A 25,573-nucleotide genomic window follows, 5' to 3' on the forward strand; every position below is an offset into this window, starting at 1 on the left:
AGCCTGTTTGTCAGGCTTGCCACCGACAGTTTGTTAGTGTTTTAGTTTTTCCTCTGTGTGTGTTTAGTATTTCCTGTCTTTAGCTCCTGTCAAGTGTTTTTATTTTGTCTGTTTTCTCCCAAGCTGCGGCTGATTGGCACCAGGCCACACCTGGTGTCAATCAGCCCACTTCTAATTGAGTCTGTTTTTGTCCTCTAGTCAGGGGCTGGATGATTGTCTTGTCAATGTCGCTCTTGTCGTGTCGTGTCGTGTCTTGTATTTGCAGCGTTGAGGTAAGCTATGTCCGTTAGATGTTTGTAGCTTACTGTTTTTTGCTCCCTGCTTCCAGTTTGTTTTCTACTACACGTTACGACTTCTGTTTTCCTGCTCGCTAGACCCTTTTTCCATGTTAAGCTCCTTTTATTTTCTAACTCCCACGCTTAGTTTGTTATCCGCCCACGTGCGCGCTTTTTGTTTGTACCTTTTGTTTGTTTTTGTCTTAGTATTTAAATTAAAACCATGTTTCCTTATTCAATGCCTGCCTCCTTCTTTGTATCTTGGGGTTCGTCAACAACTAACTCTGACACCGTTCAGTTTTAGTTTCGTTCTGCATAGCCTTCCCTAAGCTTCAATGACTTTTTCTTAGGGGCATTAGACACCTTTTTACCTGCACCCTGCCTCCCGCTGTTTCTGACATCCATCCATCCATTTTCTACCTACTGATACGGAAGAGTATTACACGGTTACTCTGCCGAGCTCTAGACAGCAACACATCATTTGCAGACTATAATTACTGGTTTGCAAAAAATATGTTTTTTACCCAAAACAGGCGAAATTAGATCATTTCCCAGGGCATCCCCAGACCGTAATGTGCCGCGGCACAGTGGTTGAAAAACACTGGATTACATGACACAACATTTTTAAAAACCAAAGCACGATCGTAACAATCCACATTTTTGCGTCATTAATACGCAAAACTGGTATCTCAACACAACGTAGCTCCTCCTCTGACTGCAAGTGCTCCTACAGCAGGAATACAAATTCTGTATTCCTACAAAATCTGGCAACAAACCGATAGTAATTTTTTTTTTCCAATCGTCATTAAAAGCTTTTATGTCCTTTTTGTGTTGAGCTATTTTTTTTTTAAAAGCATCATTGTGGAGAGGCAGAGCCGACGGTCCGATGGCGGGGCAGGACACGCTGGAGCCCGGCCCAAGATGGCGGCTAGGAGGCGGAGAATGCAGCTGAGCGGAGAGGCGGGACGTGCCGGGTTCGACACTACGAGCAATATCAGAAGCGTGGCTCGCACACCGGCACACAATTAACTCATCTCCTCACGCTGTATAAAAGGGGAGAAGGAGGAGAGATCGCCGCAGAAGGAGTAGGAGCAAGAAGCAAGAGCGCCCAAAAAGCAGACAAGGACGACGACAGCTGAAAAGCAGACCGGGAACGAGCAGTGAAGGAAGGAGCTGAAAAGAGACCCGACCGCGGAAAAACTTTATTGCAAAATAAAGAAGTCAAACCTGCTCAAAAGCATGTCCTTCCTGGGTGGTCCATTGAACCCGCATGACGACCGCAAGCGACTGTTACAATCATATTAAAACATTTTTTTTTTTTAAAGCAAACTAACTGTCCATTCATGCTAATAAAAAATGTAAAATTACCTGCCTAGAAACTCTTATTGATGATGAGAAATTATATCCATCTACGATTTATAAGGATTAATTTTGAGTTAACAGCCATTAAATATTTGAGAGCCCTAATTATTGTTATTATGAACCAAATATTGTCTTCTCTCGACAGCAGGGGCCCAAATTTGGCCTGCGCAGTTGTTTGGTTTCTCCTGCCTGCCAGAGTGTGACTTCCTAAATGTGACACGTGCTCACACTGACCTCGTTCCAGCGCACGCCATCATTGACGGCGCGGCCGCAGACGTGCCAAGAATCGAACGCGACCCCTCTGCATGCGGCCAGGGTGGCAGGTGCGGCAGAGCCTCAGAGGATTTGATGCAAAATGAATACCAGGTAAAAAAAAAAAAAAGGCTGCAAGCAGCGATGGACGGGACGGACTTTAGCTGGTGTTTCCTGACTTTAACATATCTTTACCTGCACATTACCTACCTTCCCTGCATCCTGGGGTCACACTGGTGCTTCTTTCTTTCACCCATGCATGCTGGTGCTTTCTGCCATCACCCAGACAACATATCTTTACCTGCACATTACCTACCTTCTCTGTATCCTGGAGTCAAACTGGTGCCTCCTTCTTTCACCCAGTCAACATATCTTTACCTGCGCTTTACCTACCTTCTCTGTATCCTGGAGTCAAACTGGTGCTTCCTTCTTTCACGCAGTCAACATATCTTTACCTGCGCTTTACCTACCTTCTCTGTATCCTGGAGTCAAACTGGTGCCTCCTTCTTTCACCCAGTCAACATATCTTTACCTGCGCTTTACCTACCTTCTCTGTATCCTGGAGTCAAACTGGTGCCTCCTTCTTTCACCCAGTCAACATATCTTTACCTGCGCTTTACCTACCTTTTCTGTATCCTGGAGTCAAACTGGTGCCTCCTTCTTTCACCCAGTCAACATATCTTTACCTGCGCTTTACCTACCTTCTCTGTATCCTGGAGTCAAACTGGTGCCTCCTTCTTTCACCCAGTCAACATAACCTGCGCTTTACCTACCTTCTCTGTATCCTGGAGTCAAACTAGTGCCTCCTTCTTTCACCCAGTCAACATATCTTTACCTGCACTTTACCTACCTTCTCTGTATCCTGGAGTCAAACTGGTGCCTCCTTCTTTCACCCAGTCAACATATCTTTACCTGCGCTTTACCTACCTTCTCTGTATCCTGGTGTCAAACTGGTGCCTCCTTCTTTCACCCAGTCAACATATCTTTACCTGCGCATTACCTACCTTCTCTGTATCCTGGAGTCAAACTGGTGCCCCCTTCTTTCACCCAGTCAACATATCTTTACCTGCACATTACCTACCTTCTCTGTATGCTGGAGTCAAACTGGTGCCTCCTTCTTTCACCCAGACAACATATCTTTACCTGCGCTTTACCTACCTTCTCTGTATCCTGGAGTCAAACTGGTGCCTCCTTCTTTCACCCAGACAACATATCTTAACCTGCGCTTTACCTACCTTCTCTGTATCTTGGAGTCAAACTGGTGCCTCCTTCTTTCACGCAGTCAACATATCTTTACCTGCACATTACCTACCTTCTCTGTATCCTGGAGTCAAACTGGTGCCTCCTTCTTTCACCCAGACAACATATCTTTACCTGCACATTACCTACCTTCTCTGTATTCTGGAGTCAAACTGGTGCCTCCTTCTTTCACCCAGTCAACATATCTTTACCTGCGCTTTACCTACCTTCTCTGTATCCTGGAGTCAAACTGGTGCCTCCTTCTTTCACCCAGTCAACATATCTTTACCTGCACTTTACCTACCTTCTCTGTATCCTGGAGTCAAACTGGTGCCTCCTTCTTTCACCCAGTCAACATATCTTTACCTGCACTTTACCTACCCTCTCTGTATCCTGGTGTCAAACTGGTGCCTCCTTCTTTCACCCAGTCAACATATCTTTACCTGCGCTTTACCTACCTTCTCTGTATCCTGGAGTCAAACTGGTGCTTCCTTCTTTCACGCAGTCAACATATCTTTACCTGCACTTTACCTACCTTCTCTGTATCCTGGAGTCAAACTGGTGCCTCCTTCTTTCACCCAGTCAACATATCTTTACCTGCACTTTACCTACCCTCTCTGTATCCTGGTGTCAAACTGGTGCCTCCTTCTTTCACCCAGTCAACATATCTTTACCTGCGCTTTACCTACCTTCTCTGTATCCTGGAGTCAAACTGGTGCTTCCTTCTTTCACGCAGTCAACATATCTTTACCTGCGCTTTACCTACCTTCTCTGTATCCTGGAGTCAAACTGGTGCTTCCTTCTTTCACGCAGTCAACATATCTTTACCTGCGCTTTACCTACCTTCTCTGTATCCTGGAGTCAAACTGGTGCCTCCTTCTTTCACGCAGTCAACATATCTTTACCTGCACATTACCTACCTTCTCTGCATTGTGCGGTCACCAAATTTTTTCCATCCAAGTGAAGCCCCCCAGGTCAAGTGCTCTACTGCCATCTGGCGGCAAAAGTGCATAGTGCAACACCCCTCCACCTCAATTTGTCACGTTTCATGTGTCAGGCAATTGAATGCAGCCGTACGAATCCCCTTCCTGCTGTTTGTGCTGGTTCGGCCCAGAATGTTGTTCCTGAAGGACACTTCAAGCTTCCCCTGCCAGGCTAGCATGTTCACTGCAGCAAAACAGCTCCTTTCAAGATGCGTAGTGAAGCCTGATATATATTTTTGCTCCCCAAAAAGCTCGCTGAGGAAAAGTCAGGATTTTTAGCCGCATGACGCCATGAGAACTTCAGCGTCTGACGCCAAGGATGAAGATGTTAATAACGCCACATTTGCGTAAATAATCAAGCAGCGAGCCTTCCGGAATGTTCCGCGGGTCGGGGTCGCCGTCTCCGAAGTGAAGGGATGAATCACCCGGGGTGGAAAGTGTGTGTGCTCGGGAGGCGCCATCTTCTTTTCCATGAACACACACTTCAGTCACGTGACCACGGTCTGGGTCAATGGACTCCCCAGTCTGTGAATGTCGGGCTTGCTGTTGTGGTCCCGTTGCCGGGCAACAGCGGAGTGTTTGCCCTGACTTGTGCGGGGCGGAAAAGGGGAGGCCGAGGTGCTGACACATGGAGAATGGCGATGAAACGCCCTTTTAAGACTGACATCTTGTGTCATCAAACACAACAAATTGGTGCTTAAAATGAACACTTAACAGTAAAAAGGTTTGGCCACAACACCCAGGAATATGTTTGGAGGAGAAAAAGGTGAGGCCTTTAATCCCAGGAACACCAAGCCTACTGTCAAGCAAGGTGGATGTAGTATTATGCTCTATAATAACAGATTAAATGTAATTAAAACAAAGTATTACTAAAGATAAATATTACATTTAAAAGGTGTAGTATTATGCTCTATAATAACAGATTAAATGTAATAAAAATAAAGTATTACTAAAGATAAATATTACATTTAAAAGGTGAGGCCTTTAATCCCAGGAACACCATTCATACCGTCAAGCATGGTGGATGTAGTATTATGCTCTATACTAAAAGATTAAATGTAATTAAAATAAAGTATTACTAAAGATAAATATTACATTTCAAAGCTTCAACAATTAGTTTCCTCAGTTCCCAAACGTTTATTGAGTGTTGTTAAAAGAAAAGGTGATGTAACACAGTGGTGAACATGCCCTTTCCCAACTACTTTGGCACGTGTTGCAGCCATTAAATTCTAAGTTAATTATTATTTGCCAAACAAATATAAAGTTTATGAGTTTGAACATCAAATATGTTGTCTTTGTAGCATATTCAACTGAATATGGGTTGAAATGATTTGCAAATCATTGTATTCTGTTTATATTTACATCTAACACAATTTCCCAACTCATATGGAAACGGGGTTTGTACATACATATGTATTTATATATAAATATATGTAGATATATGTATGTGTATATATATAGTGACAATCATTGGTACCTTAACTTTATATAAATATAGTTTGACACTGATTTATTTCTTCATTTTATTTTGTAATAACAGTCAAACTTTGTGGCGTCTCTTACAAACACACACACACACACACACACACACACACACACACACACACACACACACACACACACACACACACACACACACACACACACACACACACACACAAAAAAAATCCTGACTTTGGAGCAATGTTCACATACCCTAGTATTTGGCTCTCTATTAACTTGTTCAGAACTCCTCATGTGGAAGCTACTTTTCCTTGTTGGCGTCTCAAGAAGGGCAGAAATACAAGAACACACACACACACACACACACACACACACACACACACACACACACACACACACACACACACACACACACACACACACACACACACACACACACACACACACACACACACACACACACACACAAAAAAATCCTGACTTTGGAGCAATGTTCACAGACCCTAGTATTTGGCTCTCTATTAACTTGTTCAGAACTCCTCATGTGGAAGCTACTTTTCCTTGTTGGCGTCTCAAGAAGGGCAGAAATACAAGAACACACACACACACACACACACACACACACACACACACACACACACACACACACACACACACACACACACACACACACACACACACACACACACACACACACACACAAAAAATCCTGACTTTGGAGCAATGTTCACAGACCCTAGTATTTGGCTCTCTATTAACTTGTTCAGAACTCCTCATGTGGAAGCTACTTTTCCTTGTTGGCGTCTCAAGAAGGGCAGAAATACAAGAACACGCACGCACGCACGCACGCACGCACGCACGCACGCACGCACGCACGCACGCACGCACGCACGCACACACACACACACACACACACACACACACACACACACACACACACACACACACAGTATGCAGCGTTGCCAGATGGAGAATGACACTTTATCGTGCCAGAGGCTTGAATTGATCATGTTTTGAGGGAAAGGATCGAACATGCTCCGCCCCACGTTGCTCAGGACCATGTGCTGCGGTGAAACACTAGCAGTGGTGTCCAAACTACGGCCCCGCGGGCCACGTGCAGCCCGTCGGCGTCTTTGATTCGGCCCACGAGACGTCACGACTCTAATGAGATTTTAATTAACTTCTAAACGTCACGAGTAATTCAGGTCTATGACCCCTTATGCTTTGAACGACACTAGGCGCAGTGTTTACTTATATGACCCGATGCAAACCAGCTCCCTTAGTCATAATGCAAAAAAAAATAATAATTATAAGAATTTGTACCAACACAAAATGCCAACATACATAGTCACACATAACGCAATATAACTATAAGAGAAACCTCCATGCACCACAACAACAATTCTGAATCACACCCATTACAATGCATGATGGGAAAAATGCCAAACACTATCCACACAAGCATTTTAGCTGCTTAATGTCTCTGATTGAATACAAAACTTTGAGGTCGTCACTGAAGTAAACAAAGTCGGAGTCGAACCTTCCCATACTCTTAATATACAATTATATGAATGATATATCCATTATACTTATATATGTACACATATACATACATATATATATGTATGCATTAATACATATATGTATATATATATGTATGTATGCATATATGTGTATACATACATATATATACACAAATATATATATATATACATACATACAGTATATATGTATATACAGACGTACATACACATACGTATATGTAGATACACATATGCAAATTTGTTTACAAAGTGATGACCTTAACCCCATCCTTGTTTGTGAATTACTTAGCATTTGTTGGGAAGCTGTTTTTATACCCAATCATGGCACCCACCTGTTCCCAATTAGCCTGCACACCTGTGGGACGTTCCAAATAAGTGTTTGATGAGCATTCCTAAACTTTATCAGTATTTATTGCCACCTTTCCCAACTTCTTTGTCACGTGTTGCTGGCATCAAATTCTAAAGTTAATGATTTGCAAAAAAAAAAAAAAAAAAGTTTATCAGTTTGAACATCAAATATGTTGTCTTTGTAGCATATTTAACTGAATATGGCTTGAAAAGGATTTGCAAATCATTGTATTTTGTTTATATTTACATCGAACACAATTTCCCAACTCATATGGAAACGGGGTTTGCCCTCAACCAAGTTTTTTAGAGCCCAATGTGGCCCCCAGGGCAGAACGTTTGGACACCCCTGCTGTCTAGTTGACTTCATAATGCAGTCTTACATCAACTAACAGCGCCCCCAGCTGGCTGTGAATAACACAACATTAGGCACAGTGCAGACATGGATTCATGGGATTAAAAAACATGAATAACCTGGATTAAATTGCCTGAGTGATGCATTTAATCCAGTACTTTATTCATCAATAAATAAACTTCTAGCAGGTCTTTAGTGGCATGCTAGCAGAAAGAAAGATGGCCGACAAGCCTGAGAGAGGTTAGTAGTACTGCTGCTTGGCCTCCTCTTGTCGGAGCGTGGCGTACACTTTTTGCAGTTCTAAGGCCACGTGCGTCTTCTTGCTCCCGGGGCTACAAAATGGCTGCTTAGAAAAAAAAAAAAGGCGCACAGCGTGGCTGAAGTCCCTCCCAGCAGTCTGTTTGGACTTCCATGGAGGAGACCTTAGTCTGTGGGACACCTGCTGCGGTCTTTGCAGCAGAAGTAGTGCACCACCACGCCGTTTGGGTATCTGGCAAACGCACTGGGACACAGTGATGATGGCGTTTACTGCACTGTGATGATGGCGTTTACTGCACAGTGATGATGGCGTTTACTGCACTGTGATGATGGCGTTTATTGCACTGTGACGATGGCGTTTAATGCACTGTGATGATGGCGTTTATTGCACTGTGATGATGGCGTTTACTGCACTGTGACGATGGCGTTTAATGCACTGTGACGATGGCTTTTATTGCACTGTGACGATGGCGTTTATTGCACTGTGACGATGGCGTTTACTGCACTGTGATGATGACGTTTACTGAACTGTGATGATGACGTTTATTGCACTGTGACGATGGCGTTTACTGCACTGTGATGATGGCTTTTACTGCACTGTGATGATGACGTTTATTGCATTGTGATGATGACGTTTACTGCACTGTGATGATGGCGTTTACTGCACTGTGACGATGGCTTTTATTGCACTGTGACGATGGCGTTTAATGCACTGTGACGATGGCGTTTAATGCACTGTGACGATGGCGTTTATTGCACTGTGATGATGGCGTTTATTGCACTGTGATGATGGCGTTTATTGCACTGTGATGATGGCGTTTATTGCACTGTGACGATGGCGTTTAATGCACTGTGACGATGGCTTTTATTGCACTGTGACGATGGCGTTTATTGCACTGTGACGATGGCGTTTATTGCACTGTGACGATGGCGTTTAATGCACTGTGACGATGGCGTTTATTGCACTGTGATGATGGCGTTTATTGCACTGTGACGATGGCGTTTAATGCACTGTGACGATGGCTTTTATTGCACTGTGACGATGGCGTTTATTGCACTGTGACGATGGCGTTTATTGCACTGTGACGATGGCGTTTATTGTACTGTGACGATGGCGTTTATTGCACTGTGACGATGGCGTTTATTGCACTGTGACGATGGCGTTTATTGCACTGTGACGATGGCGTTTATTGCACTGTGACGATGGCGTTTATTGCACTGTGACGATGGCGTTTAATTCACTGTGACGATGGCGTTTAATGCACTGTGACGATGGCGTTTATTGCACTGTGACGATGGCGTTTAATGCACTGTGACGATGGCTTTTATTGCACTGTGACGATGGCGTTTATTGCACTGTGACGATGGCGTTTATTGCACTGTGACGATGGCGTTTATTGCACTGTGACGATGGCGTTTATTGCACTGTGACGATGGCGTTTATTGCACTGTGACGATGGCGTTTATTGCACTGTGACGATGGCGTTTATTGCACTGTGACGATGGCGTTTAATGCACTGTGACGATGGCTTTTATTGCACTGTGACGATGGCGTTTATTGCACTGTGACGATGGCGTTTATTGCACTGTGACGATGGCGTTTATTGCACTGTGACGATGGCGTTTATTGCACTGTGACGATGGCGTTTATTGCACTGTGACGATGGCGTTTATTGCACTGTGACGATGGCGTTTATTGCACTGTGACGATGGCGTCTATTGCACTGTGACGATGGCGTCTATTGCACTGTGATGATGGCGTTTATTGCACTGTGATGATGGCTTTTACTGCACTGTGACGATGGCGTTTACTGCACTGTGATGATGGCGTTTATTGAACTGCAAGTCCCTCCTTCAACTGTCATCTCATACTACCTTGTAGCTTTTTGGTTCAAATGCGTAATAGTCATAGTTTGAAATATGACATCTGCCACATACCGTATTTCCTTGAATTGCCGCCGGGGCGCTAATTGATTTAAAACCTCTTCTCACTCCGGCGCTTACCAAAGGCATGCGGTAAATTTAGGCCTGCGCTTATAAATTTGAGTGTGATGTAAGGATACCATCACGAAAAGCACATTTAATAAAAAAAAAAACGTTATTATGGTCTTACCTTTACTTATAAATTAATTCCATGCGCAGCTCCTTCTGATCAGAAGCATCGATAACTTGTTTATAGAAGTCTTCCTTATCTTTCTTCAGCTTTAAAAGTATTTTCTGTTAAAAATCTTCCTTTATTACCTCCTGCTTCGATTGAAAGTCCAGTTTAGAAAACTGTTATATTTTAGATATGTAATCCTCCATGTTAAAAGTGCAAGCGAGAGGAAAAAAATAAACGATCGCTGCTTGTTGTCACTTCTTCTGCAGCCGAAGGATCACTAGCGCCCTCTACCACCAGGAGGCGGGAGTCATTTAATGACTCATATTTGACACACGCAGCTACGGTATATTAATAAAACATAGCTGCTTACTGTTCTTTTTAGTGAAGTGAAGTGAATTATATTTATATAGCGCTTTTTCTCTAGTGACTCAAAGCGCTTTACATAGTGACACCCAATATCTAAGTTACATTTAAACCAGTGTGGGTGGCACTGGGAGCAGGTGGGTAAAGTGTCTTGCCCAAGGACACAACGGCAGTGACTAGGATGGCAGAAGCGGGAATAGAACCTGCAACCCTCAAGTTGCTGGCACAGCCACTCTACCAACCGACCTAAACCGGAATCGAACCTGCAACCCTCAAGTTGCTGGCACTGCCACTCTACCAATCAAGCTAAACCGCTTTTTAGCATATTCAATAGCTTGGACCTTAAATCCTGCTGAATAGCTCTTAAATCTTCTTCCCTTTATGCGATTTCAAATGATTGAAATCAGCCTCCTCCATTTTGAAAATGATGACAGGTGAAGTGTCACTCGTGACGTGACGAGTTTGACCCTGCGGAAATCGTAGGCATATGGTAATTATTTGGCGAAACGAGTTTGACCCGGCGGAAATTCTAGACATGCGCTAATAAAAATAATATTTTGCGAAAGGATTTTGACCCGGTGTTAATCCTGAGCCGGCGGTAAGGCTAAGCATGCGCTAAATTTTTTGCAAAACGAGTTTGACCCGGCAGTATTTCTAGGCAGGCGCATTCTATATATTCAAGGAAATATGGTATATTTGTTTGAAATATGACATTTGTCACATATATTTGATCGAAATATGGCATCTGTCATATACAGTTGTGCTCATAAGTTTACGTAGCCTGGGAGAATGAATGAATTATTGGCCGTTCTTCAGAGACTATGGTCGAATCGCCAGGAGAAAAGCCATTTCTGCACAAATGTCACAAAGTATCCCGCTTACATTACACCAAACAGCACAGAGACAAGCCTCAAAAATTCTGGAACAAAGTATTTTGAAGTGATGGCTTTCTTCTGGCGACTCGACCATGCAGCCCATTTTTCTTCCTGTGCCTGTTTATTGTGCATATAGAAACAACCACGCCACCATTTTTCATGTAAACTTTTGATCAGGGTCATTTGGGTACTTTCTTTTGTCATTTTGATTGAAAAAGAGTAAACACAGTTGTTTGCCAATATATAGCTTCACACCACCATTAAGCATGAGTGGAACAAAGGTTGTTGTGTTATCATTCATATTCTCTGAAGAATGGCCATGAAATCATAAATTCTCCCAGGGTATGTAAACTTATGAGCACAACTGTATATTTGTTTGAAATATGACATTTATCATATATATTTGTTTGAAATATGACATCTTATCGTATATATTTGTTTGAAATATGACATTTTTAATGTCTATATGTTTGAAATATGGCATCTTATCAGATATATTTGTTTGAAATATGACATCTATCATATATATTTGTTTGAAATATGACATTTTTAATGTATATTTGTTTGAAATATGGCATTTATCATATATATTTGTTTGAAATATGACATTTGTCATATATATTTGTTTGAAATATGATATCTTATCGTATATATTTGTTTGAAATATGACATTTTTAATGTATATATGTTTGAAATATGGCATCTTATCAGATATATTTGTTTGAAATATGACATCTATCATATATATTTGTTTGAAATACGACATTTTTAATGTATATATGTTTGAAATATGACATTTATCATATATATTTGTTTGAAATATGGCATTTGTCATATATATTTGTTTGAAATATGACATCTATCATATATATTTGTTTGAAATATGACATTTTTAATGTATATATGTTTGAAATATGACATTTATCATATATATTTGTTTGAAATATGACATTTGTCATATATATTTGTTTGAAATATGACATTTGTCATATATATTTGTTTGAAATATGATATCTTATCGTATATATTTGTTTGGAATATGACATTTTTAATGTATATATGTTTGAAATATGGCATCTTATCAGATATATTTGTTTGAAATATGACATCTATCATATATATTTGTTTGAAATATGACATTTTTAATGTACATATGTTTGAAATATGACATTTATCATATATATTTGTTTGAAATATGGCATTTATCATATATATTTGTTTGAAATATGACATTTGTCATATATATTTGTTTGAAATATGATATCTTATCGTATATATTTGTTTGGAATATGACATTTTTAATGTATATATGTTTGAAATATGGCATCTTATCAGATATATTTGTTTGAAATATGACATCTATCATATATATTTGTTTGAAATATGACATTTTTAATGTATATATGTTTGAAATATGACATTTATCATATATATTTGTTTGAAATATGGCATTTGTCATATATATTTGTTTGAAATATGACATTTGTCATATATATTTGTTTGAAATATGACATTTGTCATATATATTTGTTTGAAATATGACATTTGTCATATATATTTGTTTGAAATATGGCATCTATCATATATATTTTTATGAAAAATTATATTTATCATATATATTTGTTTAAAATATGGCATTTATCATACATATTTTTTTTAAATATGACATTTGTCATACTTATCTGTTTGAAAAATGGCATCTATCATATATATTTGTTTGAAATATGACATTTGTCATACTTATTTGTTTGAAATATGGCATCTATCATATATATTTGTTTGAAATATGGCATCTGTCATATATATTTGTTTCAAATATTAAATGGACTTAAAATAAGACTATCTTCCTGGTGGTGAATAATGCTATATTGTAATAATGTACTAATATATAATGTAGTAATGTGATAATATATAATGTAATAGTATAAAATGTTATAATGTGATAAATATAATGTAAAATTGTAATAATATGCAATACAATAATATGATAATGTGACAATATACAACGTAATATTGTAATAATGTAATGTACTAATGTGATAACATAATAATGTAACAATGTAATGTAGCAATATAATAATGTAATAATATATAATGTAACAATGTGATACTATATAATGCAATATTGTAATGATGTAATATTATAATAATATAAAATGTAATAATGTGATAACACTATAGTGTAACAATGTGATGTAACAATGCAATAATGTGATGATGTAATGTACCAATGTAATAATGTAATAAAATATAATGTAACAATGAGATACTATATAATGCAATATTGTAATGATGTAATATAATTTAAAATGTAATAATGTAATAATATTATACTGTAACAATGTAATGTAATAATGCAATATGTGATGATGTAATGTATAATGTAATAATGTGATGATTGAAACATTTTTTTTTATTTTACTAAGGGAACCCGCCTGAAAGAATTAATAAAGTAATATCTATCTATTGTAAAAATGCAACAATGTGATGATGTAATAATATAAAATGTAATTATGTGATAATGTAATAATATAACATGTAATAATATAAAATGTAATAATTGTAATATAATAAGGTAACAATGTGATGATGTAATAATATAAAATGTAATAATTGTAATAAAATAAGGTAACAATGTGATGATGTAATAATATAAAATGTAATAAATGTGATATGTGACAATGTAATAATATAAAATGTAATAATATAAAATGTCATAATTGTAATAATGTGATAATTTAACAATATAAAATGTAATAATTGTACCAATGTGATAATGTAATAATTGTAATAATGTACTATGTATAAAGTAACAATAGGAACAAAATGTATATTCTATATTCCATTTGTCATAATAAGTAAGCTCTGTCACTCAGGAAAGTTGATTTTTTTCCAAGCTGTCCCTCTGGGATTGTGATCGCTATCGGTCGGACTTTCTAACAAACCAAAAACCCCAAGTTTACCTGTTTCCTATTTTCTTCTTGCAGACTCTGCACGTCTTCTCCTCCGTGATGACACACTTCACCTGCTGGTGGAAGATGCGTTCTTCCTGCACCTGCAACACCAAACAGAGTGTCTCATTCCGGACTCCATACGGGGTCATGTAGACGTGGGGGACAAGTCCCAGGTCAGGAACAATAATTCAAGGGGCAGTCAAAGTTCAAAAAGGAGGGGTCTCTTTCTTAAAGGGGAATTTTTTATTTTTTTTTGGAATGTTGCCTATTATTCACAATCCTTCACGCATTTTTCTTTTTTTTAATGCATTCTAAGTTGTAAATAAACACTAGCAAGATTCAGAGAACAATGAAGTTAATTAGACTCGGTCTATTCCGCCTACAAAGCCCTCCAAAAAAACCCCTTCTTTAATGTTTTATATACTTGCTGTAAGTATATATGTCATGTAGTAACATTCATAATAACATGTAATATATACATGATCTATGCATATATGTAGTATCTAGTAACATTCATAATAACATGTAATATATACATGATGTAAGTATATATGTCATGTAATATATACATGATGTAAGTATATATGTAGTATCTAGTAACTCATATTAACAAGTATATATGTCATGTAGTAACATTCATAATAACATGTAATATATACATGATGTATGCATATATGTAGTATCTAGAAACATTCATAATAACATGTAATATATCCATGATGTAAGTATATATGTAGTATCTAGAAACATTCATAATAACATGTAATATATACATGATGTAAGTATATATGTAGTATCTAGAAACATTCATAATAACATGTAATATATACATGATGTAAGTATATATGTAGTATCTAGAAACATTCATAATAACATGTAATATATACATGATGTATGCATATATGTAGTATCTAGAAACATTCATAATAACATGTAATATATACATGATGTAAGTATATATGTAGTATCTAGAAACATTCATAATAACATGTAATATATACATGATGTATGCATATATGTAGTATCTAGAAACATTCATAACATGTAATATATACATGATGTAAGTATATATGTAGTATCTAGAAACATTCATAATAACATGTAATATATACATGATGTAAGTATATATGTAGTATCTAGAAACATTCATGATAACATGTAATATATACATGATGTAAGTATATATGTAGTATCTAGTAACATTCATAATAACATGTCATGTACACATGATGTAAATATAAATGTAGTATCTAGTAACATTCATAATAACATGTAATATATACATGATGTAAGTATATATGTAGTATCTAGAAACATTCATAATATGTAATATATACATGAAGTATATATGTAGTATCTAGTAACATTCATAATAACATGTAATATATACATGATGTAAGTATATATGTAGTATCTAGAAACATTCATAATATGTAATATATACATGATGTAAGTATATATGTAGTATCTAGTAACATTCATAATAACATGTAATATATACATGATGTAAGTATATATGTAGTATCTAGAAACATTCATAATATGTAATATATACATGATGTAAGTATATATGTAGTATCTAGTAATAGTCATAATATGTCATATACACATGATGTTAATATAAATGTAGTATCTAGTAACATTCATAATAACATGTAATACATACATGATGTAAATACAAGTCATGTAGTAACATTCATATTAACACGTAATATTTACCAATTTTGATCATTTTAAGCATACGGTGGCGCTTTGATTTCACAGCCGCATCACAAGCTCTGCCATTTCCTTCAATAACAACTAATTTCAATCACGGCAGACTTCATGAGAGACTACGACAACTACTACTTTGGGACAAATGGTGATCCAGAACCTTATATTTTTGAGCCTGAACATAAGGAGGATGAGATGCACGTTTTAGAACTATTGCCGAGTGCTGAACAAGAAATACCCACGACGAACATGATAAAACAATCACCTACTAAACAATGCCCGACCCCGCTGGGATGCCGACTGACGGGATGGTTTTATATCTTCCCGTTTGGATGAAGAATTAATCACAATACTCAAGCAGGTTTAAAGAAAAGGTGGGCACAAATGAGCGTTTTCTGAGTTTTTCCTCAGTTTACCAAGAGAGCAGCCAGCCTGAAACGCGTGTGTCGGGAACAGAAACAAATGTCTGCATAAAAGTGATAACATGTCAGATTGTAAGTGTTTGATGTTTAAACTCATTAACTTTGTTTTTTTTTTGCAAATAATAATTCACTTAGAATTTCATGGCTGCAACTTGTGCCAAAGTAGTTGGGAAAGGGCATGTTCACCACTGTGTTACATCACCTTTTCTTTTAACAACACTCGATAAATGTTTGGGAACTGAGGAAACTAATTGTTGAAGCTTTGAAAGTGGAATTCTTTCCCATTCTTGTTTTATGTAGAGCTTCAGTCCTTCAACAGTCCGGGGTCTCCGCTGTCGTATTTTACGCTTCACACATTTTCGATGGGAGACAGGTCTGGACTGCAGGCGGGCCGGGAAAGTACCCGCACTCTTTTTTTTTACAAAGCCAAGCTGTTGTAACACGTGCTGAATGTTGCTTGGCTTTGTCTTGCTGAAATAAGCAGGGGTGTCCATGAAAAAGACGGCTCTTAGATGGCAGCATATGTTGCTCCAAAACCTGTATGTCAGCATTAATGGTGCCTTCACAGATGTGTAAGTTACCCATGCCTTGGGCACTAATGCACCCCCGTACCATCACACATGCTGGCTTTTCAACTTTGCGTGGATAACAGTCTGGATAGTTCGCTTCCCCTTTGGTCCGGATGACATGATGTCGAATATTTCCAAAAACAATTTGAAATGTGGACTCGTCAGACCACAGAACACTTTTCCACTTTGCATCAGTCCATCTTAGAGGATCTCGGGCCCAGAGAAGCCGGCGGTGTTTCTGGATGTTGTTGATAAATGGCTTTCGCTTTGCGTAGTAGAGCTGTAACATGCACTTACAGATGTAGCGACCAACTGTATTTAGTGACAGTGGTTTTCTGAAGTGTTCCTGAGCCCATGTGGTGATATCCTTTAGAGATTGATGTCGGTTTTTGATACAGGGATCGAAGGTCGCGGTCATTCAATGTTGGTTTCCGGCCATGCCGCTTACGTGGAGTGATTTCTCCAGATTATTTGAACCTTCTGATGATATTATGGAGCGTAGATGTTGAAATCCCTAAATTTCTTGCAATTGCACTTTGAGAAAGGTTGTTCTTAAACTGTTTGACTCTTTGCTCACGCAGTTGTGGACAAAGGGGTGTACCTCGCCCCATCCTTTCTTGTGAAAGACTGAGCATTTTTTGGGATGCTGTTTTTATAGCCAATCATGGCACCCACCTGTTCCCAATTAGCCTGCACACCTGTGGGATGTTCCAAATAAGTGTTTGATGAGCATTCCTCAACTTTATCAGTATTTATTGCCACCTTTCCCAACTTCTTTGTCACGTGTTGCTGCCATCAAATTCTAAAGTTAATGATTATTTACCAAAAAATAAAAAATGTTTATCAGTTTGAACATCAAATATGTTGTCTTTGTAGCATATTCAACTGAATATGGCTTGAAAAGGATTTGCAAATCATTCTATTCTGTTTATATTTACATCGAACACAATTTCCCAACTCATATGGAAACGGGGTTTGTATTTGTATTTCCATGGGACAATAAAGAATTGTGAACATTCAGAGGTGTCGGTATGGTGGACAACCCGAGACGCTGAGCCGGTCCACTCACCCTGAGGAACTCGGCCTGCAGCAGACTCTTCAGCACCTGGTTGCAGCGCTTCCTCTGGGCCTTCTCCTCCAGGACGCTCTCCAGGAAGACTTGGATCGCCTTGATCTGGGTGTTGGCCGGCAGCAGGTTGATGGCCTGCAGAGAGAAGAGAGACCCGCGCCATTCAACTCGGGAGGAAAGAGCTTCGCGTATGTTGGACTAATTGCATCTAAGTCATCACAAAAACTTTGTGTTACAGAAGGCTTGTAAAACTCCACTGTGTAGGGGGGGGAAGCAACATGAAGGGGTTTCAAACTCCACTGTGTAGGGGGGGGAAGCAACATGAAGGGGTTTCAAACTCCACTGTGTAGGAGGGGAAGCAACATGAAGGGGTTTCAAACTCCACTGTGTAGGGGGGGAAGCAACATGAAGGGGTTTCAAACTCCACTGTGTAGGGGGGGAAGCAACATGAAGGGGTTTCAAACTCCACTGTGTAGGGGGGGAAGCAACATGAAGGGGTTTCAAACTCCACTGTGTAGGGGGGGAAGCAACATGAAGGGGTTTCAAACTCCACTGTGTAGGGGGGGGGAGCAACATGAAGGGGTTTCAAACTCCACTGTGTAGGGGGGGAAGCAACATGAAGGGGTTTCAAACTCCACTGTGTAGGGGGGGGAAGCAACATGAAGGGGTTTCAAACTCCACTGTGTAGGAGGGGAAGCAACATGAAGGGGTTTCAAACTCCACTGTGTAGGGGGGGAAGCAACATGAAGGGGTTTCAAACTCCACTGTGTAGGGGGGGAAGCAACATGAAGGGGTTTCAAACTCCACTGTGTAGGGGGGGAAGCAACATGAAGGGGTTTCAAACTCCACTGTGTAGGGGGGGAAGCAACATGAAGGGGTTTCAAACTCCACTGTGTAGGGGGGGGAAGCAACATGAAGGGGTTTCAAACTCCACTGTGTAGGAGGGGAAGCAACATGAAGGGGTTTCAAACTCCACTGTGTAGGGGGGGAAGCAACATGAAGGGGTTTCAAACTCCACTGTGTAGGGGGGGAAGCAACATGAAGGGGTTTCAAACTCCACTGTGTAGGAGGGGAAGCAACATGAAGGGGTTTCAAACTCCACTGTGTAGGGGGGGAAGCAACATGAAGGGGTTTCAAACTCCACTGTGTAGGGGGGGAAGCAACATGAAGGGGTTTCAAACTCCACTGTGTAGGGGGGGGAAGCAACATGAAGGGGTTTCAAACTCCACTGTGTAGGAGGGGAAGCAACATGAAGGGGTTTCAAACTCCACTGTGTAGGGGGGGAAGCAACATGAAGGGGTTTCAAACTCCACTGTGTAGGGGGGGAAGCAACATGAAGGGGTTTCAAACTCCACTGTGTAGGGGGGGAAGCAACATGAAGGGGTTTCAAACTCCACTGTGTAGGAGGGGAAGCAACATGAAGGGGTTTCAAACTCCACTGTGTAGGGGGGGAAGCAACATGAAGGGGTTTCAAACTCCACTGTGTAGGGGGGGAAGCAACATGAAGGGGTTTCAAACTCCACTGTGTAGGGGGGGGAAGCAACATGAAGGGGTTTCAAACTCCACTGTGTAGGAGGGGAAGCAACATGAAGGGGTTTCAAACTCCACTGTGTAGGGGGGGAAGCAACATGAAGGGGTTTCAAACTCCACTGTGTAGGAGGGGAAGCAACATGAAGGGGTTTCAAACTCCACTGTGTAGGGGGGGAAGCAACATGAAGGGGTTTCAAACTCCACTGTGTAGGGGGGGAAGCAACATGAAGGGGTTTCAAACTCCACTGTGTAGGGGGGGAAGCAACATGAAGGGGTTTCAAACTCCACTGTGTAGGAGGGGAAGCAACATGAAGGGGTTTCAAACTCCACTGTGTAGGGGGGGAAGCAACATGAAGGGGTTTCAAACTCCACTGTGTAGGGGGGGAAGCAACATGAAGGGGTTTCAAACTCCACTGTGTAGGGGGGGGAAGCAACATGAAGGGGTTTCAAACTCCACTGTGTAGGAGGGGAAGCAACATGAAGGGGTTTCAAACTCCACTGTGTAGGGGGGGAAGCAACATGAAGGGGTTTCAAACTCCACTGTGTAGGGGGGGAAGCAACATGAAGGGGTTTCAAACTCCACTGTGTAGGGGGGGAAGCAACATGAAGGGGTTTCAAACTCCACTGTGTAGGGGGGGAAGCAACATGAAGGGGTTTCAAACTCCACTGTGTAGGGGGGGAAGCAACATGAAGGGGTTTCAAACTCCACTGTGTAGGAGGGGAAGCAACATGAAGGGGTTTCAAACTCCACTGTGTAGGGGGGGAAGCAACATGAAGGGGTTTCAAACTCCACTGTGTAGGAGGGGAAGCAACATGAAGGGGTTTCAAACTCCACTGTGTAGGGGGGGAAGCAACATGATGGTGTTGAATTCCCCCCAGGGATCAATAAAGTACTTTCTATTCTATTCTATTAGGGGGTTTCTGTTTCTTTCATGCATCGCAATCAACAAAAAGATATTGTCTGACCCAAGAACTACAAAGCGAAAAAGAAGCAGGACCAGACTTTTTTAAAACTCTTTTAGGGTAGGCGTGGCGCAGTGGAAGAGTGGCCGTGCGCAACCCGAGGGTCCCTGGTTTAATCCCCACCTAGTACCAACCTCGTCACGTCCGTTGTGTCCTGAGCAAGACACTTCACCCTTGCTCCTGATGGGTGCCGGTTAGCGCCTTGCATGGCAGCTCCCTCTATCAGTGTGTGAATGTGTGTGTGAATGGGTAAATGTGGAAGTAGTGTCAAAGCGCTTTGAGTACCTTGAAGGTAGAAAAGCGCTATACAAGTACAACCCATTTATCATTATTTATTTATTTTACGAACCTCTTTTTTGAACCGACCTGTTCTTTTAAACTGTTTCGTACTCAAAGGCGATGGCTGTTTACGACCCCCGTCCGTTCGGAAGCAGCTGTTGCCATGTGGTCAGGGAAAGTCCAAATAAAAGGAGGAGGCGTGCAATCTTTTAGCAGACACCGTACAAGGGTACAGATGTAGACGTTTCTCCTCACTGAGACAAATTGAATTCTGTGACTGTTTGATTCCTTGCTTTTTGTCCTGTTTCACAGATGTCATCAGTGTTTGAACCTGACCGTCGGATGATAGGAGAGACTGTGAGGACCAAATATCGCCTTGAATTCATGCAACTCTTGTGTATAGGGCAGGGGTCTTAAACTCCATTTACCTGGGGGCCACTGGATGCCGAGTCTGGGTGAGGCTGGGCCGCAAGAAAAGATAAAAAAAAAAAACCCTTTTTAAATGTCTTAATTTTTATTCCAAACACAGTAAGCAGAACAGTAAGCGGCTATGTTTTATTAATACACCGTAGCTGCGTGCGTCAAATATGAGTCATTAAATGACTCCCGCCTCCTGGTGGTAGAGGGCGCTAGTGATCCTTCTTGGGACTACTCGGCTGCAGAAGAAGTGACAACGAGTAGCAAGAGTGAGCAGCGATCGTTTATTTTTTCCTTTCGCTTGCACTTTTAACATGGAGGATTACATATCTAAAATAAAATAGTTTTCTAAACTGGACTTTCAATCGAAGCAGGAGGTAATAAAGGAAGATCTCCACCGAGACAGAGAGACTTTTAAAACTGAAGAAAGATAAGGAAGACTTCTATAAAGAAGTTATCGATGCATTTGATCAGAAGGAGCTGCGCATGGACTTCATTTATAAGTAAATAATAATAATAATAAAGTTTTTTTAATTAAATGTGCTTTTCATGATGGTATCCTTACATCACACTCAAATTGATAAGCGCAGGCCTAAATTTACCGCATGCCTTTGGTAAGCGGCGGAGTGAGAAGAGGTTTGAAATTAATTAGCGCCCCGGTGGTAATTCAAGGAAATACGGTATACACCGTGTTTGCTTGTAAGTACTCCCTGTGTGCGCGCTGCCGAACGCGCTCCTCTGCTCGTAAAAACCGGCAATGCCATGGCGTGAGAACAGAAGTCTTAAGGTTCACCGCAGAACACAGCAACCGTTGGACCCCGGGGTGACTCACCTTGGTGGTGTTGAGCTTGCTGTGGTGCAGCTCCAGGACCTGCAGGGCGGCCTGGAGGTTGGCCTGGGGCTCCGACAGCTCCATCTTGATGGGCCCCAGGCAGTGCACGTCCGGGGGGGACAGGTACATCCGCAGCAGGGAAAGGTAAACCTGCATGTGGTGGGGTGGAACAACATACCCTTTGTTACGCCTCCATCTCAAGTTAAAGGCAGAAATGGAGAAATGAGGACGGGATTAAAAGCTACTCACGTCTTTATTTCCTTCCAAGGTGCTGTTGTAATGGCCATGACAGTACCTGCAGAGAAAACGACACCTCGTTATTTCCGCAATGAGGGCCTGCGCTTATAAACATGTAAACCGTTATGACTGTTTGTGTGTGTTCTTGTATTTCTACCCTTCTTGAGACATCAACAATAATAATAAAATATATAAATAAATCACATAAATATGTATGTAGAGACATACTGTAATAACGTGAAGTAAATAATGAAGATTAGAAAACAATTACAAACAATAAATCAACTAAACGTGGCCTTTTTCTCACAATGTGTCGACTTTTTTCTTAATATTGGCAACAATTTCTCACATTCTTTCCGTTTCTGTAATATTGCAATGTTTTCTCGTAAAAATGATAACTTTTTAAAGTAAAATGATGACTTTTTAACGCAAAATATTGTGAAAATCTGACTTTAATCACAATTTTGCCAATGTTTTTGTTGTTCTTGTAAAACAGTGACATTTTTGGAGTAAAACGATGACTTTTGTCATCATTTTGCCAAGTAAAATTCCAATTATTATCATAATATCGCCGGACTTTTAAAGTTTTCTTATGAAATTGTGAAATTCCAACTTTTATCATGATATTTTGTAAAATTTTGACTGCGTTGAGTAAAATGACCACTTTTATTACAATACTGCCAACATTCTAAGTTTTTCTTATCATAGTATTGCCAAAATTTTCAAGTTTTCTTATTAAATTGTGAAATCCCAACTTTTATCATGATATTGGATGGATAGATAGATAGTACTTTATTGATTCTTTCAGGAAAATTAAAATTCCAGCAGCAGTGTACAGAGTAAAGATCAATTTAAAATGTAAAAAGTAAATGATGGGGATATAAATCAAAACAAAAAAGTAAAATATCGCACAAATGTGCATTTTTTTTTGTAAAATTTTGACTCGCATTGAGTAAAATTACCACTTTTATTACAATACTGCCAACATTCTTAGTTTTTCTTGTGAAATTCCAACACATTTTTTACATTTGCATAGTATGTATATATTATTCATGTTGTAAATACAAATCTTCATATATCTAGAAAGGCTGGTCCTAAAGAGGTAGGCATTTTTATCAGGTCTCAAGAAGGTAAGAAATGCAAGCTCGTGTGTGTGTGTTCTTGTATTTCTACCCTTCTTGAGACATCAAGAAGGAAAAGTAGCCTCCATATGAGGAGGTGTGAACGAGTGATGACATAAATCATTGTCCCAATAACATTGCATCTAATAGACAATGTATCATTCGCTGGTGACATCTATCAAAATGAGGGTGATCCCAAAAATGAGGGATTCTTTCTGTGTCGGTTTTAAAAGTGCTCCCCCTCTGGTCAACATATGAAATGACAAGTGTGTGTCAAAATTTGAAGTGCTCCCCCTCTGGCCAACATATTTAATAACAAGTGTATGCAAGAAATTAAAATGCAGCGCCTTTGGCCAAAATAAATAAAAACAATAAAATAAATATGTATATAGAGACATACTTGCAGTAAATAATGAAGAAAAAAAACAATTCCAAACTTTTTTCTTAATATTGACAAAAATTTCTCACATTCTTTCTGTTTCTGTAACATTGCAATGTTTTCTCGTAAAAATCATAACTTTTTAAAGTAAAATGATGACTTTTTAACGCAAAAAATGGTGAAAATCTGACTTTAATCACAATTTTGCCAATGTTTTTGTTGTTCTTGTGAAACAGTGACATTTTTGGAGTAAAACGATGACTTTTGTCATCATTTTCCAAAGTAAAATTCCGATTATTATCATAATATCGCCAGACTTTTAAAGTTTTCTTATGAAATTGTGAAATTCCAACTTTTATCATGATACTGCACAAATATTAATTTTTTTTTTGTGTAAAATTTTGAGTCGCATTGAGTAAAATTACCACTTTTATTACAATACTGCCAACATTCTTAGTTTTTCTTGTGAAATTCCAACACATTTTTTACATTTGCATAGTATGTATATATTATTTATGTTGTAAATACAAATTTTCATATATCTAGAAAGGCTGGTCCTAAAGAGGTAGGCATTTTTTGGAAGTAACATATACACGTGTACACCGCCTTACGCCTGATTGTAGCTGAGATAGGCACCAGCGCCCCCAAAGGGACTAAGCGGTAGAAAAAGGATGGATGGATGTAGAAGAATGTGTGTGTGTGTGTGTGTACACTCACTCCTCAGCCATGCGCGTGTCCTGCAGAATGTGTACATAAATGAAGAGCGCCTGCTCGTGTTTCCCCATCCGACCCAGGAGCAGGGCCCGCTCCTCCAGCAGACCTGGTGGGGACCAGACCACATCAAGCTCCTCAGTACTTGGTCTGACAGTCAATGCAGACTATCCCCGAAAGTCTTGGCACACACAAATGAGGGTTCGCCATCTGGTGTTGACTATTGCCATTCTCTTTTCAACACAAGTCAAGGCTAAAGAGGCTTCAGGCGGTAGAGAATGCAGCTGCCTGACTTTTTTAAGCTTTTCAATCTTGCCCGCCAGACATTTCCAAAAATATTTTTTTGATTTTTAAGATGGAAAGTGTAGTTGCTGTTATGATGTTGTGTAATGACCGTGAGTCTTTAACTATACTAAGTCTTTCAATGGCTGGAATCTGCGCTTTTACATGATATACTAATTACTATTTAGCATTGAAGTCCCATCTTAAAACTAGTTTGTATACTCTAGCCTTTAAATAGACCCCCTTTTTAGACCAGTTTATCTGCCATTGACCTGTCTCTGCTTGGGATGGTCTCCTGCTGGCCTCACCATGGACTGGACTCTCACTATTATGTTAGATCCACTATGGACTGGACTCTCACACTATTATGTTGGATCCACTATGGACTGGACTCTTACTATTATGTTAGATCCACTATGGACTGGACTCTCACACTATTATGTTAGATCCACTATGGACTAGACTTTCACTATTATGTTAGATCCACTATGGACTGGACTCTCACACTTACATTAAATCCACTTTTACTGGACTCTCACACTATTATGTTAGATCCACTATGGATTAGACTCTCACTATTATGTTAGATCCACTGTGGACTGGACTCTCACACTATTATGTTAGATCCACTATGGACTGGACTCTTACTAATATGTTAGATCCACTATGGACTGGACTCTCACACTATTATGTTTGGTCC

General features: G+C 39.7%; 1 protein-coding gene across 2 annotated transcripts in view; it reads right to left on the minus strand.

The window, feature by feature from the left end:
* Window positions 1-8,074: 8,074 nt before the first annotated feature.
* Window positions 8,075-25,573, minus strand: part of vps39 (VPS39 subunit of HOPS complex) — a 56,328-nt gene continuing 38,829 nt past the window's right edge. For both annotated transcript variants that reach the window (XM_061886909.1, XM_061886908.1), the window contains exons 19-24: window positions 24,598-24,700; window positions 22,393-22,438; window positions 22,144-22,293; window positions 18,123-18,257; window positions 14,359-14,450; window positions 8,075-8,300 (exon numbers count right to left, since the gene is read on the minus strand). In XM_061886909.1, coding sequence (XP_061742893.1) covers window positions 8,222-8,300; window positions 14,359-14,450; window positions 18,123-18,257; window positions 22,144-22,293; window positions 22,393-22,438; window positions 24,598-24,700 — 605 coding nt within the window. In that variant the 3' untranslated portion in view covers window positions 8,075-8,221. The remainder of the gene's footprint in view (window positions 8,301-14,358; window positions 14,451-18,122; window positions 18,258-22,143; window positions 22,294-22,392; window positions 22,439-24,597; window positions 24,701-25,573) is intronic.

This window comes from Nerophis ophidion, linkage group LG24 (assembly GCF_033978795.1).
Source record: "Nerophis ophidion isolate RoL-2023_Sa linkage group LG24, RoL_Noph_v1.0, whole genome shotgun sequence".
Lineage (NCBI taxonomy): Eukaryota > Metazoa > Chordata > Actinopteri > Syngnathiformes > Syngnathidae > Nerophis > Nerophis ophidion.